This window comes from Pteronotus mesoamericanus, unplaced genomic scaffold (assembly GCF_021234165.1).
Source record: "Pteronotus mesoamericanus isolate MK-2021 breed Mesoamerican mustached bat unplaced genomic scaffold, CSHL_Meso_final contig_163, whole genome shotgun sequence".
Taxonomy (NCBI): Eukaryota; Metazoa; Chordata; class Mammalia; order Chiroptera; family Mormoopidae; genus Pteronotus; species Pteronotus mesoamericanus.
The window spans coordinates 18607636-18625471 of NW_026555064.1; the positions used below are offsets into that span (position 1 = coordinate 18607636).

The window sequence follows — 17836 nt, forward strand, 5'->3', positions numbered from 1 at the left end:
TGGATATAGCGCTGCAAAGGGAGAAGCCCCGCTCAACTCTAGGCGGCGTGTGCGGCACTCTTCTGGGGATTACGGTAGCACCTCCTCTCCGGTGGGCAGAGGCGGAGCGATTTGGGGGCTGAGCGAGCGGGCGGTGTGGGCCGGCGTGGGGATGTCACCTCTGCCGAGCGGAGGCTATCTGGGCTCGCTACTGGCCCGGGCCCGCGATGCCAGGCTCTTGGCCGGGCACCGCGGTGCCTCGGGAGGCCCAGGTTGCGCGCGGGATCCTCCCGCCGGAGCCGGCTTGTTGCGGGGAGAGCTGGACAGATTCGGGGGCGTCTCGGTGCAGCTGGGCGCGTTGGACCGCCTGGACGCCGCCACCTTCCAGAGGGCTCTGCAGGGCAAGTGGCTGTGCCGAGGGTTCCTGGCTCCCCGGTCGCAAACGAAATAACCGCGACCCCGCGCCTGAGCCTGGCGGGCACCGAGCCCAGGGGGCGCGCCTGATCGCACCCGCTTCCCGCTGGTTCCCGGGCCCTTTGCTAGGAGGTCTCCGAGGCGGTTCCGGGGAATGGCGGCGATCCTAGACTTCGGGGTCGGCAGTCCCAGTTTCTGGTCCACCTTCTAGCCTGTGACCTTCACCTTGGGCAGGTTCTGTAAACCACCACTTCCTCTTCGGTGAAACTGGGTAATAGGACGGCATGAGGTCGCCGAGAGTTAAGTTGGTAAAGAGCAAAAAGTGCTTAGCACAGTGTCGCCCATATTTAACGCTCAGTAGACTTTGTCAGTACCAACCCTTTATTCATTTGTGTCATTGCCTGAGCATTAGGTTTGCCGGGCTCTATGCCCAGACCCTCTCATACATGTGGTGGACAATGAGTGGACCAGAGGTTCCCTGTGGTCGTATTTGCATACAAATCGGGTCGGGGCCGTGATTTAATCAGGAAGGGGGTGAGTGACTCATCTTCAGTAAGAGTGCTACCCACTCTGGACCCTGAGTCCAGTGACAAGAAGGAAAGTTTTGATGGAGGAGTCTTCACTTTGAGAGAAGCATAGATTTGGTGGGGCAACCTGTTTTTCAAATTGTCCCCGTGCCCCCCCCCCACCCCCCAACCTTAACAGATTGAAAGCTTAGCATGGAAGTGCTGCCAGGGAAAGATCCTCACACTAATGAACTTCGAATAATCTCAGTCCTATTATTGAGCAATATGGCAAATGAGCATCTATCTGTGAATATAATTGAGCTGAGTTTGTGTTTGTTTTGACAATTTCTGTGAGCTTATTTGAGCCAAACTAAGGACATATGCTGGGTAGCAAGGTCTCAAATGCTCCTCTTTCTTTAATCATCTTCATTTCTAAACTACCGACTTCTCATCTTCTCTCCTGTTTGTGAATAATTGCTGACTCCAGCAACATCACCAATAGAAGATTCAAATCAATGTTCATTCTTTAAAAGGTGTACATATATGTGTGGGCAGGTACAGGTACTGCACACATGCGTCACCTGTCAGCGACCACACCAGTAATCAAAGCTCTGCAAGGCAGAGCAGAAGAGAGGGGCCTGGGTGTGGAGTCACACAGCGAGTTTTCAAGTTCAGTTTCTGCCACGTGCCTAGCCAGGCATTAGGCATTTCACCTCGGAAAATACTTGCCTCTAAGGTTGTTTCTGTGAATGCCAGGGCAAACTACTGGATAGATGTGGTCATCAAAGATGAATGATATGAAACTAATTTGTAAACTCAGAAGAACCATATACTTTTTATTTTTAAAATACTGTTTCACTTACTTTGAGTGCTAGACCCCGTTTTAAGAACTTTACAAATAGTAATCCACTTAATTCTCATAACAACCCTGGGAGGTAGGCACTAACATCTTCATTGTAAAGATAATGATACTGAGGCACAGAGTGAGTCTTACTTCTCGGGCTCTAGCATCTATTCCCGCTGCACTGACTTGCCTCCAAGAGCTACTGCTGGTTCTCTTGTTATTAAGCCCAACAGAACTGAATGGCATTGCCTATTAAAAACCCAAATAATTTGTGGATCCCCTGCACCCTGTGTCTGTCACTGTGTTGGCCTCACTCGCTTTTCAAAATGACATAACTGTTTAAGAGTAAATATGATAGAAGCCCACGATACCCACTTGTAAGGATTAAAACCAAAGTGTTAAAAGGAACATTAAAATGGCATTTTAAGTCAGCTCTGCAATTGTTCGTCACCAATTATGTGCCAAGCAATTGTGTCTGGTGATACGAATATAAAGCCATCCCTGTCCTGACTATTCACGAGGAATTCAGTCTAGTGGGAAAGTCACGTAAACAAGATGGCCGTGACATAAAAGATGGCAGTTCCCACGCTGCGGGAGATCAGAACATTTTGGGGATCCCTCCGCCCCATAGCTAACTAGTGAGGGAAGTGGGTGCTCAAAATGGCTTCCTGGAGGCGGCCACGCCCTGGATGAGTTTGAGTGTAGTTTACTATCCCCATTGGCAACCACTGAAACGCGCGTGTCTCCTGCATTTCAGCGGCCGTTCAGCAGTGGCGCTCGGACGGCAGGGTCGCGGTCTGGCTGCACGTGCCCATCCTGCAGAGCCCGCTCATCGCCCCGGCCGCCGCGCTGGGCTTCCGCTTCCACCACGCAGAGGCGGACTCGGCCACGCTGACCTTGTGGCTGGGACAGGGGCCCAGCCGGCTCCCCGGCTACGCGACACACCAAGTGGGAGTTGCAGGTTAGTTTCGAACCCACGGGAACCAGGGTTAACTTTTTAGACGAGAAGTTTACCCAGTTTGTGCTCACAGCTGAGCGACGGTTTATTTTCGTGGGGCAAGTGGAGGAAATGGTTATCCTTGGGGCCATTGCTGGTGCTCTGAATGGAGGAGTCTGCCCCGTGAATCAGCAGAGGGCAGCTCGAGACCGAGCAGGTTCAGCGTTTCGTTTGCCGAAGGCGGTACTTGGACTTGCTTCACACAGACATTTGAACTTCACTACTCAAATAGTAACACTGAATGGGCACCAGGGAATAAATGCATTATGGTAGAACATTGGTTTTAATTATGTGAATTTGTAGAATAAAAGATAACCTGGGTGGAATTTCAGATAAAGCAAACCAACTTTTTAACGGTCTGAACATCACTTCTTAAAGACGTTGAGTTATTGTGCCAAACCGTTGTTTAAAGTAATGTAATTTAAATATATTGAATTTTGAAATTACTGATTACAGTCTTGAGAGAAGACTTGGTTTAGGTCAAGAGAGGTTCTCAAATTGTGGAGTTCATCAAAATCACCTAGAAGGCTTGTTAACCAGAGGCTGGGCCCAACCCTCCTGAGTTCTGCTCAGGGGTCTGGGGTGGGGCTTGAGAATTTGCATTTCTAATAAGTTCTCTGCTGCTGCTGTTTTCTTTGAGAACCGGGTTGAGAACGTTCCTAGATTTCCAGAAAAACTAAAATAGTATAAAATCCTTATGACCTAAAAATAAATGGAAGCAGTTATATAGTAATTACTAATTTAATCAACAATAATTTTATTTGCCTTCCTAGAATTTACAGGAGTTTTTAAAGGTAGTTCGCATCTTTGAAATCATTTAAAGGAGTTATTCCAGGCTGGCTAATGTTTTCTCGGTCCGTGGTCTCAAGCACAGGCCCTTGGAAACTGTCCATTCGGCTCTACTTCATAAAACTCCATGAAAAATTTGATGACAGCCTCACACGTTGTTAGAGAATCAAACCGATGGTTGTCCATGCGTCAGTGCAGGCTGAGAGTTTCCGGTAACACGGAATGGGTGCTGTGTGCGGAACGAGCATCCTGGGAAGCACTCGTTTCTGACTGAGGACTACATACTGTATTAGAGTCAAGACAGACCATAGGAGTTCAGGGAACGAGTTCTGGAACTTGACAAAAGTCTTGAATAAGTAGGATTTGAAGTAGCTATTGCAGATGGGGATGAGATAATGTAAGAATGCGTTCTGGAAAGGTACAGAGTTCCTAGGTGAAGAGAAATAGTTGACACTGGTTGCTATAAGCAACAGAAGGTAGGTGTGACCGGTGTTGGAGCTCCGGCCACAGAATCTGCCATTTTGGCGTATTGATTATTTTAAGCTGAAGACGATGGAGAAATAGCAATGCAGGAAGGGTTCTCTGCATCCTCCATTCTATCTAAAAATAGGGCATGAGCTTCTTGTGCCAGGAAGAGCATTCTTATCACCAGAGATAGGAGCTGACGGAGAGGAGTCTGTACAACCTACTAACACGACTCTTGTATTCTGTTACTTTCCCCGTTCACTTCCTAGCCACTTTCCCACAATTTACCTCCCCTAGTCAACCTTTTGTCTTATCACCTCTCTACAATTTATCACTCTTTGTTAAAATGGTCTAACTGCTTTTCTAGGGCCTTCTTTCTAGGAAGGCTTCCACCCCTATGCCAGGCCACGTAAAAATAGTAATATCAAATAAGATGCGTATTTTTCCTCCAGTAGCCTGTCTTCTGTCAGTTCAGTTCACAGGCCCCAGACCCCGAACCCGTGTGGGTAGCGGAGAGCTCTTTCCTCCCTGCTGGGCCTGGCCCCGAGCCTGTAGGCCTGTGGCTCCTCTCCCTGCCTGCCCCGCCCGAGCCTTGCTTTACTTCACTCTTTGGAGCTGGCCTTTCTCTCCGATGGCTCCTCAGCAAAGCTCCTGCCGTTCTGTCTAAACCACAGTCTTCTCACTTGTCAGTCCCTTCATCCTGCTGTTTTCCTTCATAGCCCTTATCACAATCTGAAGTTATATAATTTCATATACTTAATTTCCCTCACAATAATATAAAACTCCATGAAGACAGGTACTTTATCTCCTGTTCACCGCTGCATCCTCAGGTGAAAGACAGTGTCTAACATAAACTCAGTGCTCAGTGCGTATTTCCTGAGCGAATGGTTGAATAGGTCTGCAGGTGGGGACAGCCACCCTGTGAGAACTCAGCTGTGTCTCGGTGAGGGGCCCGGGCTGCCGTCACAATGCCGTGAACAATGCCCACAGGATGCTAGTCTCCGAGCCGTGCCGTGTGGCCAGTCAAAACGATGCCGCTGGCGGGACTGATGTGAGGACCACCTGGGGGATGCGCCTAAAGCGCTGCGCGCCGTTCCCCGCTGATGATGGTACACTAATAACGTGTCTCACCTCCGATCTCTTTAGATTTAACTTTTATGTTGTGACCAGCAGGGGTCGCTCACATTGTGTTTTAGCGCTCCGGGGCTTGGCTTTGGGATACTTTGCTCCTGGTTACAGGGAACTCATTAGGGAAAAGTTCAATTTGAGTAATGACAAATTATTAAAATTTAAGAGTAGGTTTCCTTGACATTTCTTTGGCATTGTGTCCTTTGTAAAATCCAATTAAATTATAGTTTATGTTTCCTAATAGAAGTCAACATTAGTGTTAATTATATCTCACTTAGTGGTTTTCCTTCTTGCTTAGAAATACCAGTGTGTTTTCATTTCAAAGCTATTCTTCCTTGTGTTACACATACCTATCCCCTTCTATATTTTACTGCCCAGTAGCATTCACCACCTTCTCACATTCTACATAATATTTTTGTTTGCTATAGCCTCTTAGACACACACACACACATACACACACACACACACACACAACTGTGAATCCCATGAACATAGGGAGTTTTGTATTGTTTACCACCATATCGCTGTCACCCAGAAAAGTGTCTGACATAAATAGCAGCTCAATTCATATACTATATATAGAACCTATACATGTTATATATAGACACTGAATTAATATGGAAAGAATGGATATGTAGAAACTACCTTTTTAACACTATCTTCCCACATTATATAAACACAAATATTTTTAAATTATAGCATTTAAAGTAACATAACACCCATCATTACCGTATCATAAAGGACCTAGGATTGCCCAAGGAGAAATATTTTAAAAATTGTTTTTGACTCCTAACGTCTAGCCAAATACTTGGTGTACTGGGCAGTGTATATGATGAATGAACAAATAAACGGAGTGGACTAGAACTTAAAACATATATAAAATAAACACGTGTTCCAAAGCAGCATACTGCTATGTTATCAAGGTGGGTACAAAGAGGTGAGCAAACCGAGGGGGCTTCAAGGAGGTCTTATGCTGAGTGTGGACATGTGTGAGGTCCGCTCACCAGGAGCACAACCCCTGTTCTCCCCTGGTGATCTGAGGAATAAAAATGAGAATGGAAAAGTCAGCGCATTAATTCAGTATTTTGAAGCAGTTGAAATGGTCCTGACACGAAAGTAAGTGCTATCAGAGGATCGAAAGATGAGATATTGAACTGTCATCCTCAAGAATAAACAATTGAGAGAAGCTTTGCAGGAGGTTGTCCTACAGGGCGGCATGTCTTAGAACCTTCATTGGTTAAAAGAACCTGGATAATCAAGCAACCACCTTCTTGCTGGAAAGAGTGTACATCTTCATGGATGAGCTGGTGTTGAACTAGATCTTCCAGGATGGGTAGGGTTTTAATGACCACATACAAGAGTGTAGGAGGAATCTAAGATGAACAAAATTAACATTTCTCGGTATCTTTTATTTTTCCCTCCAACAGGAGCTGTATTTGATGAAAATACTGGAAAAATATTAGTTGTCCAAGATCGAAATAAAGTAAGTTGCTTCTATTTATAAATTGCTTTCTAAATGTTCTCTCTAGAGAAAAATAAAACATAGAAATTTTTATATGCTCAAGGAATTACAGAAAGTTATTGTGAAGAGTTATCTCTAAGCAGTTATGGATCATTTGACTATTTATTTAATCTAAAAAGTGCCTATACAGGCCTTGAAATGTCAGAGTCCTCTCACCATCGCTCAGTATTATCTTATGGCCACAGGAAATTAGAAACGGCTGCGTTTGATCGGGAAGACCGCTATTTCTAACAGGCCATCAAGATACCGTCCCATTCATCAGACTTTCTTTAAGCTCCTACCTGGAGCCAGGGGCTGAGAATACAATGATTAGAGACAATATCCCTCATGTCCTGCACCTCGCCCTCTGCTTGGGAAAGCAGTCATACAACACATGGTAACTGCCTGCTTTGAAAAAGCCCCTCAAGAATTCTCAGATGAGGTGACATTTAAATTGGGTCTTGAAGAATAAGTAGGAGCTTATTAGGACAAAAAGGAGGGTAGGAAAACAGACTGCGAACATTCGAGTTGCCTATGTAAGGGCATGGAGCTCAGAGAGCTGACATGGGGTGCTAGCCCAATCAGGCTGCTGTAACAGGAACACCACAGGCTGGGCGGCTTAGACAGCAAACAGTACTTCTCACAGCGGTGGCTGCTGGGAGGTCAAGGTCATCCTGCATGCGGCCCAGGATGGCTATGAATGCAGCCCAACACAAAATCATAGATTCACTTAAAACCTTTTTTTGCTCATCATTTCTCACTAGTGTTTATGTATTTAATGTGTGGCCCAGAGGCACCAAAAAATTGGACACCCCTGGAATTATAAATAATGCTCCTACTTAGGGTTTTGCTCTTTTTTTTTTTTAAAGTTACAAGCAGACATCCACCTGAGAACAACAAAATACGAAAGCTTAGTATTCATGTATAATTGAGTGTTGTAATAAAAAATACAAAATGTGACACTAAACCATATTTAACCTCTGTAACTATTTTGGTGCCAGGTGGGAGTTAGGCACACATGGCTGCTATTAACCATGAACAGCTAATCAGCACTATTCCCAGACACTTGAGCCAGTCCTCCTCCTCTAGTGCCTCCCTTGGCCCAGGCAAGTGTGTGTGGCAGAGGGAGCTTGAACCCTCTCCACAAGCGCGTGCACACACTCACACCCACAGCTCAAATGATACATGCGCATGTCCTTTTTCCTTTCCTACCCACGTATTCCCATCCTTCACCCCACCCCGTGATTTTGAGAAATACAAGATCTAACAGTGGCTTGATCCTGTAAACTGGACACTAAAAAGCCAAGCGCAGGACAGGGCCTGTTCACTCCCTCTCCAGGCGTTTCTGAGTGCCCGTACTCCCTGCCTCATCAGCTGTGTTCTGAACGCTAGGCACGCATCAGTGAGCAAAGTGAAGGTCCTGTGCCCGCAGCTTACAGTCAAATGGGTAAGACATGAATAATCAACAAATGAATAAATGATACATCAGGTGGTGGTGTTATTAAGAAAAACACAGTGGTACAGGGAGGAAGAGAATGGGCTTGCTATATCTCGCATTAGTTTCTGTATGCCCTGCACTTCACATTCAGTAAATTTTTGTTGAATGAATGAACTTATTAAAAGGTCTCCATGGCGGCTTCTATCTCACTGGTAGCAATAATAATATTGTAGCTAATGTATCATCTAAATACGGTGGCTCTGAATTCTGAAAAGTGAGAGTAGCAGCATGAAAAGTGGAACATTGGAAATAAAAGATCATCAACTTTCTGTCATCTGAACAAGTTGGAGTAAAGGAAGAACATAAAGGTCAAATAATACGCAAGGACCTACAGGAAGAGGCCAGCGGGGCCACACCCTTGCTCCTGGTCCTGGAGACAGGGCCGAAAGAACTGAGTAGTCACTAGGGGTTCTGTTTACGCAAAGTTCTCCCTCGGATTTCGGCAGCCCTGCCCAGGGAAGCTCCTGAGGCTGATCGTCTGCTTAGGGAAACAGGAGATGTCTGTGAGTTTGGAAAAATAATGAGAAAAAGGATCAGAGAATAAAGCATTCCTATTCAACCCATTCTAGAAACTCGTAATATGAACTGGAGTTGATCTTCAGGACAAGCTTTAAAAGAAACAGTGCTATAAAATTAAAATTGCTTTAAAAGAGAAAATATCTCACACTCTGTTAGTGTCCCTGAAAAATGCATTAGAAGTAATACCCCTTGTTGATACTCAAAATGCTTATTTCTTGGGCTAGAAATCCCTACCCCCGAGGAAGGGGGCATTCGCAGTGATGGAGGGGACCACGTTACGTCGTCCACTGCCCTCTCCTTTCCATCCTTCGGTGCACACGTATGCACATGCCCAAGGACATCAGATTTATCATTGGCCAATGTATAGGAAAACTTGTCATCGCATTCACTGTTCCGAAATATCACACATCTTTCTAAGTTAAAAGGGTACGTGACCTCTCATAGTGTGCAAGAATCAGCCACGCCTAAGGGACTGGGCTCAGCAGCTCTGAGCCGGGAGCGCCACGGGAGTGAAAGCTGCGTGGCACCACCAAGCACAAGCACTCTGAGGAGAATATTTCTTTTAAAGTGAGTGGAAAGTTCCTTTTGTGAGATTAGGGGTAAAAGGATCATGGAATTTTACACTTACAGCATAAAGATGTTTTGTCTTTTTTTAAATGTGGGAACTGCGGATGAAGATGAAAACAAAACAGACTCAAATAGGTGTTAATCGAAACCCATCCTCTCCCCTTCCTCAGTAATTTTTCCGTCATGAAACAATATACTGGAATGATAGTAATAAGTCACTAGCATAGTATTAAATCTCATGCCAATCAGAATGTTCTGGATAGAGAACTCACAAGCAACAGGCAGGTACAAACACGTTTGATACCGAACTAGAGTTCGGTTCAAATTCACAAGCCCTGGAGGGGCGGAAGTCTCCGGCAAAAATGTTGGTCTGGTTACATGGAATGTTCCAATGAGGTCTGAAGGAAAGAGCAAAAGGTTAAGAAAAAAGCAGCAAATGGTACTTAAAGATTAATGAGAAAACAGCCAGTCAACTTTTTAAATTGCTTAAAAGATGGGTAGAATCAGACAGCCTGGATTTTACTGCACCCTAGCTGGGTCACCTCAGGCAAGTTATCAAATCTGTTTATGCTCTCGGTCATCAATTCCAAAATGGGTTACTGTCATAAATGTGTGTAGTTCTTTAAAAAAAAAAAATTTTTTTTTATTTATTGACTTTAGAGAGAAGGGGGGATCAATTTGTCATCCCAGTTATTTATACATTTATCTTGCTGCTTATATGGGTCCTGACCGGAGATTGAACCCTCAACCTTGGCATATCGGGATGATGCTCAGACCAGCTGAGCTACTCAGCCAGGGCTAAATGTGAGTAATTCTTACAGAAACATTTAGCAGCATCTCAAATCTAATGGACAATCAATATACATTAGCTGGCATTTATTATGATGTTGGTAAACCCAGCTAATGGGGAGTATTCTTTAATATTAAAAAAGAAGATACACTCATCTCTCCATTGATCAGATCTACATTAACCAGGTTTTCAAACCGCCTACCTTGGCCCTTCTGTCATTTACACTAACTGCAGGCTGAAGCTTTTAGCGGGGAGGAGGAAGCTTTTTCAAACAAGCTCTTTAAAGCTAACTGGTACCGGAAGATATCACAAACTACTCACCAGCATAAAAGCAAACTGAATTTTTCCATAGCTAAGTTTTATGAAGTAATGAAAATCAAATTTATGTGATCTGTTTTCAGTCCTTATATCTAACAGGGGTGTCCAGCCTGCGGCCCACGAGCCACATGCAGCCCAGGATGGCTGCGAATGTGGCCCAACACAAAGTCGTAAATTTACTTAAGACATTACAAAATGTTTTTGTGATTACATTTCACAATGTATTTAACATGTCCAAGACAATTCGTCTTTCATTGTAGCACAGAGACGCCAAAATGTTGGATACCCCTGATTTTAGCATGTTACCCCTTCTAATATGTTCATATCTCCAAATTTAATCAACAATTAATCTCCAATTATTTGCCATCAAGTCTAGGAAAAGATTTTAAAAGTTGACTTTTGTTGTTTTGGGAAGCCTTTGAATCTTTGGTTAGAAATGAAATTTATGGTGGTGAAGTCCAACATCCTACTGGATGAAAGACCACATCGTGTCTACAGAAGCGCAGCCTGTGGAACCACTTCCAAACGGACTTCCCAGAGACAGTGGCAGAGTGTAGACACACTAAGAGGTCCCTACCCGCATAAAATAAAATATACCCTGCATTATAAATGAACCTAGAGCCTGAGCCCAACACAGAAGGCTGGGAAGCCTGAATCCAGTGCCCACAGGACTGGCCGTCTGAGGCAACGCGGGGAACCGTGCTACCGGGCTCCAGCCTGGCCCAGCTGGGAAATGACACGCTCTTTAAGAAGCCCCTGTCCGGGAAACGGGGGGACACAAAGCACGCCGGCCGAAGTCCCTGGAGGTGTGTGATGGAGGAAGAGTGTGGTGTCCTGGCTCCACGCTGCAGTGCCTGTAGGAGTCTGCCCTCATTTCTCCTTGTTCAGCTTCCATCATGGGGATGGGGAGGGGGTGTAACAGACCTCTACTGGGAAAAAATCATCAGGTCAGCCACAAGAATATTGCCCCAGGCCATTTCAGGATTATTCCTTATTCTTTTAAAGATTTTGTTTATTTTTAGAGAGATGGGAAGGGAGGAAGAGAAACATCGATTGGTTGCTTCCTATGTGCCCCTCAACCGGGGACCTGGCCCCACTACCCAGGCACATGCCCAGACCAGGAATTGAACCAGCGACCTTCTGGTTCACAGTCCAGTGCTCAACCCACTGAGCCACATAATAAATCTTTCCCATGTGTATCCCTCTTCTAAGTTCAGATCTTCCCACTGCCCATTCCCCATCCCCCCAAAAAGGAGCACAAAAAACCCTCATAAACTTAAACTAATTAGTTTTATTCATACTATCCATGAAATCATTAACACACAGAGCAAGAGAAACCTTAGGATTAATAATATATCTGATTAGACACACAATACAGAAAATAAATGTGAAATTAAAATAGTATACTTTAGTGATTAAATTTATACTGTATTTTCTACTTATTTATAGCAGCATCTGTAAGATTCTTCTATTTGTTAATAGGTAACTAGCAGCAAAATTTTTAAAATTACACAAATTCAGTAGATGTTTCCCTTCACTGTTTCATTCATACAGAATTTATCACATTAACCAAACAAGACCATTTCTATTTCCCAAAGAAAACCGTAGGAAAAGAATTCATAAGTTACCAGTTTCCCCCAAAAAGAAGGAAGAGAGGAATGAGGAAGGAAACCAGCAAAAATGTACATACAATTACGAAAAAATAAACCTTAAATATGGGTGAATATTGTGGATCTTCAGGTATGTGTGTCTGAGAATACAAGCTGGGTTGACTTTATTTTCTGACTTTATGCTGCAGTTGAAAAACATGTGGAAGTTCCCAGGAGGCCTGTCGGAGCCCGGAGAAGATATTGGTGTGTATCTTACATGTTGTTGAATGGTCTGAAAATGTGGAGGAAATTTCAATGTGCTTACTTTCTTGCTCTATAGTTAAGATTTTAAATTTTGTAACTGGTTCAGAGAGAGGTTACTTCAGGGCTGATAGGAAATTAGCAGCAAAACTGGTAACATGGGAACTCATTCCATTCCTATAAAGAAGTGCCCCGGGCACCCACACCTGCCCTGCCCTTCAGACGGCCTGGGAGCGCTGTGTGGAAGTGAGCAGCTTCGGGCGTGCATCAGCCAAGGTTAGCACTGACGGCCATTTTGGCTGTGACTAAAATTGTTGGAATTACACTAAGAAAACACAATTTCTTGACCATTTCATTGCACAAGGATGAATAGTAATTTTTAAGTGAACTTGGAAACAAGTAATATTTATAAAGTCAATTATGGAGCAGTGGTGATGTAATTGTTCTCTTTTTGAAAATTTTATCTACTATTTATTTTGAATAATCAGGAAACCAAAACAGTGAAACATCTCATAGGAGATCTCAAATAAGAGCCATAACTCCTCAAAACTACGTACTGAGATGAACACGAGAGACAGGGAAAGGTCAAATGAGCTAAGAATTCTCATTGTCACTGATTTTATAGGAAATAGATGAAAGAATAGAATCTGAGTTTTCCTACCTATTCCATACACCACTGGGTCAAATACAGCCCCTCTCCAAATAAATCACAGATGACTCATTTGCTACCAGTAGTATTTCTCCTGACTTCTTCCTCAAAACGCATGCCCCTGTTTTATTCAGCCAACATTTATGTGAACAGTTTCCTAAATTATCTTTAGATATTTAAAAATGAAACGACTTTTTAAAAAATATAACACAGATTAAAATGCCCTATACACAATATATAGCCAACTCCTAACATCCACTAAGTAAATTCACTACATTCAGATAGATCCGTAGCCAGTTCTGGGTTTTAGATACTTAACTGACCCAGATTCTGCTGGGTCTTCTGTACAAACAGAAGAGGACATGGTTGTGGGGGGAGTGCTGGAAGGGAAAGCCACTGTCTCGAGGACACCTGATTACCTTCCACTCTCCGAGCGTGATGCTTGAGAGCGTGTGGACTGGGTAAGCTTCCGGTCACCCCCCACCCGCTCCACGCTCAGCAGGAAGCTGTCAGTCTACGGGGGGCGGGGGGGTATATGCAGCTTCCTCTTCTTGAAAGCCCATCTCCAAGCCAAACAGAACCATTCCAGTCTGACTAGTTAAGAATTCACTACTTTTTTGAAGCATCTGCGATGGTCACAGCAACCCACCTACCCAGGGACCACGTCTCTGCCTCAGCCACATGGAATTAGGAAGCAGCAGCAGGTGGTGCTCGCCCTGCTGCTTCAACGAAGTATCAATGAAAGCTTTGCCTTCGAATGGTACTAAATCCCCGAAAGCAGCTGGAAACGGTAGCTGAGAGCAGAGGCCTGGAGGACAAGTCTATCCGAGGGCCAATCTGCTCTGTAACATAGCACACTAACAGACACTCTTGATGAGGAAGCCACATCGCCCAAGAAGTACTCACTTTAAGCCTGTACTTCGGAACATACCAAGCTTCAGGAATCCTGCCACTACCTATGTGCAAGCCTTCACACAGGCTCGGAAGTAGGAAACGGGTTGACTGGGAAGCATGCCTGTGTGGACCCCCACGCTTTGATCACGCTACGTCAATGAAGCGCTGCCGTCTGTCCCATTGTGTCTAAACAGAATGGAGAGGAGCACATGCAAAGGGCGGTGCAACCCTTTCTATACCGCCTCGGAGCACAAGGATACGGGCATGGGTGAGAATGCGGGGGCTGCCTTCCCAGAAAACCCCAGGACCCCTGCCGGGCAAACACCTGCCTGGCCCCGGGACCAGCCACTGGTCCGGGTTCATCAGGGCACCCAAGTCTGAGGGAGACACCAGGAAAGCCCACCTTCTGCACAGTTTTTCTTATTATTTTATTTGATTTCAACCTATCCTATCATTAAGTATCACAAACTAGTAATAAAAAATATAAATTCCATTTCATTACTGTCTTGTAACTCAACAAAAATGCTGTGATGTATTTTAACATCTTCCTCAATCAGCAAAAATAAAAACATAAACCTCTCGGTGTTTCCTACGACCTTCAAACCTCTGTAACACAGTAAATGTTATTTCAGTTTAGCTTACAGAACATTAGAATAACAAAGGCCCGCCCGGGGAACACACTTTATCCAGATAATTCAAATTCAGGGTCACACTTCCATCTTGAGGTGGAAGGGATCTCTCGTCCCCAGACACGGAAGCACTGGCTTCCTATCGCTTCTCAGTCTCACCACTGCTCTGCTGGCGCGAGGGAGACAGACAGGACGCTGGGCAGCGCGGGCCAGGCCCACTGCTCTGGGGACCACTGAGCAGGGTGGAGTCCCTGACCAGCCACATGCTGCGCCCTGGGGCCCAGGGACAGGCTAGACAGGGGACAAAGGCCCCACTGAGGAGTGGCACTGAGAACTCACAGGACCCACATGTTCGCTTTTCAAAGTGCTGAAAGAATTAATACTGAAATAATAAAGCGAGATGAGCAAATGACAAAATCTAAGACCAGTGCCACAATCTACAAAAGGTTTAATAACAGATATGCATTCTATGTCAGACTGAAAGTTATTTTTCTTATTAAGGAAAGTTGTCCTTTTTTAACATAAACTCTTCTTCCATATTCTTGGTTTAAAAAAAATATAATTGCTATCCCTGCGTCATCTGTGGGAAATCTCAATTATAAGGGAAGTCGGCCGGTAAATCAAAAACGGCAGACGGACGCGCTGCACTTCAGGGCACCTTCTGCACGCTGCCAGAGCTGCTACCCAGCGTAGGGGTGCGGTGGGGAGGCCAGGGCGCGTCCAGGGACCTGTACAACGTGCCAGACAGGGCACGGGGAAGGGAGACAGTCTCCTCACCTTCCTCTTCCTTGCCTGTTCTTCCCCAGTAAGACCACTACCGAGAAGGCAAATAGAATTTACTATTTGACAAACAAGAAACATCAGGCACTGAAGGGCATTGAACAAAAATCTGTGTAACTAGGATGCTCCTGGCAGACGAGTGAGGAAGGCAGCTGTTTTGAGGGCATCGTGCCGGCACTTGGGGAGAAAACGGACAGCTGCACAGGATTAGAGAAAGCCCACGCGGGGGCTGCATCTGGAGAGTCGGAAAAAGCAGCCACCAGATTATGTGAATAGCAATAAAAATCCTGTCCCAGAAATTTGTGTATTATCAAAAAATCACCCTTAGAAAATGTGAAAACCCTGTTGTATTGCAAAATTCTGCATGCTGCGAATTTTTGGAAAACCTCTGATGAAGTGACATTTGGGTGTTGGAGGAATGAATCTAAGTTCTTTGGAACCTCAGGAAACAAGGAACATGCCGCACATTCCCAGAGTGGGCTTCCACGGGCCCGATAACTAGGCAAGTGTAACAAAAAGGTCGCAAAGGCATCCTCTCTGTGCTTTAGAGCCCAGGGCCCAGGAGCTCGCGAGCCACCTCAGAGGTCCCTACCCGCGGCCACCGCGCCCTTCTGTGAGGAAGAGTGGATTGCTTTTTCTCAATTCCCACACACACAAACGTGAGCAGTGCTGGTGAATGTTCAGGAACAGAGGAGAATGAAGACGAGTAGAAACAGTAACCGCAGCTTTGCAGCCTACGTTTTCACCTTTTGGGAAATAGAGCAGGAAGAGGTTAAAAATATGTGGCCCCCAAAACCACACAGGCAGGTAAGCCCCCTGTAGCAGCCAAAGAAATATTCACTATTTCAAAAGCTTCTTAGTGTGCAGTGGTCAGAGAGGACTTTGGTTCAGGACGCCCAGAAGGCAGAGAGTGTTTGTCAAAAACTTCAGTTCCGTGACATCTTACTCTTGAACCTTTGATAACGCCGCTGTTAACTGAAAATCCTTGAGGATTATTTTCTAAAAAAATGTGACCCTTACTGATGCATACATCTTCCTTTCATGTAGGAGACACGGCCGTGCGAGAAGTTTTTGAAGAGACGGGCGTGCGATCCGAGTTCAGGTCCCTCCTGAGCCTTCGGCAGCAGCACAGCCACCCCGGGGCCTTCGGGAAGTCGGACATGTACCTCATCTGCCGCCTGCAGCCGCGCTCCTTCGCCATCCAGCTGTGCCCGCACGAGTGCCTGCGGGGCGCATGGATGGACCTGGCCGACTTGGCCGCGGCCGCCGACACCACGCCCATCACCCGCAGGGCCGCGCGGCTGCTGCTCTACGGGCACAGGGAGGGCTTCGACAAGGTCGACCTAGCGGCGGATGAGCTCCCGGCCGTGCACACGGGCTTGTTCTACAAGCTCTACCACCGGGAACTGCCGGACAGTTACAAAGCCACGCCAGGGGTGGAGTGAACGCACCTGGGCACGGGCAAGGATGTTAAGGACATTGTGCACGGACGTTAACGGGGGCCATGTCGCAGGAGGAGCGGACATTCGGGGTGGACTCAATATCTGGCTTTTATATTCTCATGCGGATGATTTCCATGAAGAAAATTTGTAAGAGCGCACATTTTAAAGGCCTCTTTTCAAATGAAGCAAATGTATGGAAAAGATTGTAGCTCTAAGTAAGCTTCACTGGATAAAGGCAAATGCTATATAAAAGGTGGAAATTTATACATTTTCCAGGAATTCTTGTTTTTCTTTAGTAAGGCAATGGTTAAATATGTGACTATTAGATAAAGGGTTACCTGACCAGTTATCCAAACTGAGCAGAGAGCTGTATACATCTCCTTTCCTTCTCAGTAACAAAGTCCTCTTTTACAAAGTCCTCAGTAACGATACACCTCTTCTTTTGCGCGCAGTGAGATCAGACAGGGGCATCGAGATCAGCTCTTAGCAGACATCGGTAGGAAAAGTATGGCTTTCTGGCCAGGTCCTGTTTTGGGTCCCAGTTTGTACTGCCCAGTCCGCTTCAGGGCCACGTACCAGCTGGAGTATTTCCTTGACCGGTAAGTGTTGTAGTTATTGGATTCCAACCGTTCAAAAAAGAAACACTCGTCCGTAACACATTTCTGAAAAATAAAGGAAGAGGTAGTTGTTATCATTGCCGGTATTATTGTACTTTTCACATTAACTGCCCATGACCATTCCCTGCCCATTCTGCGCAACCACAGCAGTGCCGCTGGGTGCGGCAGGACAGCCAGACTTAGCAAGACTTGACAGCCAGACTCCAACACAGTCCGGCTGCACAGACAGAGGCGGGACGGCTCACCTCTTCGGGGGACAAGGCCAAAGGCCATTTCCTCAGCCCCTGCCAGGACAGATCAGGTGTTGGGTGGCAAGACACACAGATGGTGTAGGAAGCATACTAGCTCTGACTTGAAATATCCCATGAACATAGTTTCAGAGGTCCCCGCAAAGAGGGGTGTGGCCAGGACCAAGAACCGCTCCACACCTGGGGAACCCCAGAGGCACAGCTCCCACTGGGCATTTACAGCCACACTTGTCCCCCTCTAGGGGAAGGTCACCGATCAAGTCACGTTGACTTTACCAGGGTCCCCATGAAATGGGGCTGGACACGTAACTTTCTCATGACAAGGAGCAGGCTTTTGTTAGTACTTTACTCACAGAAACAGAATTAATTCCTCAAATTTTAATATTTTTTCTAGTAGCTAATATTGTCTCTA

The 17836-nt window shown here is 45.6% G+C and overlaps 2 protein-coding genes across 2 annotated transcripts in view; one reads left to right on the forward strand and one right to left on the reverse strand.

Moving 5' to 3' along the window:
• The first annotated feature begins 120 nt into the window (after positions 1-120).
• NUDT6 (nudix hydrolase 6) lies at positions 121-16810 on the forward strand. The gene is made up of 5 exons (XM_054563432.1): positions 121-380; positions 2501-2704; positions 6550-6605; positions 12114-12168; positions 16165-16810. Exons 1-5 carry the CDS (start codon positions 152-154, stop codon positions 16560-16562), a joined length of 942 nt encoding a protein of 313 aa, XP_054419407.1. The 5' UTR covers positions 121-151; the 3' UTR covers positions 16563-16810.
• FGF2 (fibroblast growth factor 2) overlaps positions 16811-17836 on the reverse strand; it is a 42923-nt gene continuing 41897 nt past the window's right edge. Inside the window, 1 exon segment of the mRNA XM_054562084.1 lies at positions 16811-17221. Within this exon segment, the coding sequence (XP_054418059.1) occupies positions 17036-17221 (186 nt within the window). The 3' untranslated portion in view covers positions 16811-17035.

What these genes read in the sequence shown, in the direction of transcription:
- NUDT6 (XM_054563432.1), top strand. Translation starts at nt 152, where the DNA reads ATGTCACCTCTGCCGAGCGGAGGCTATCTGGGCTCGCTACTGGCCCGG. An exon ending in TTGTCCAAGATCGAAATAAA is followed by an intron (nt 6,606 to 12,113) that starts GTAAGTTGCTTC and finishes TTTATGCTGCAG; the next exon opens with TTGAAAAACATGTGGAAGTT. An exon ending in GGAGCCCGGAGAAGATATTG is followed by an intron (nt 12,169 to 16,164) that starts GTGTGTATCTTA and finishes CCTTTCATGTAG; the next exon opens with GAGACACGGCCGTGCGAGAA.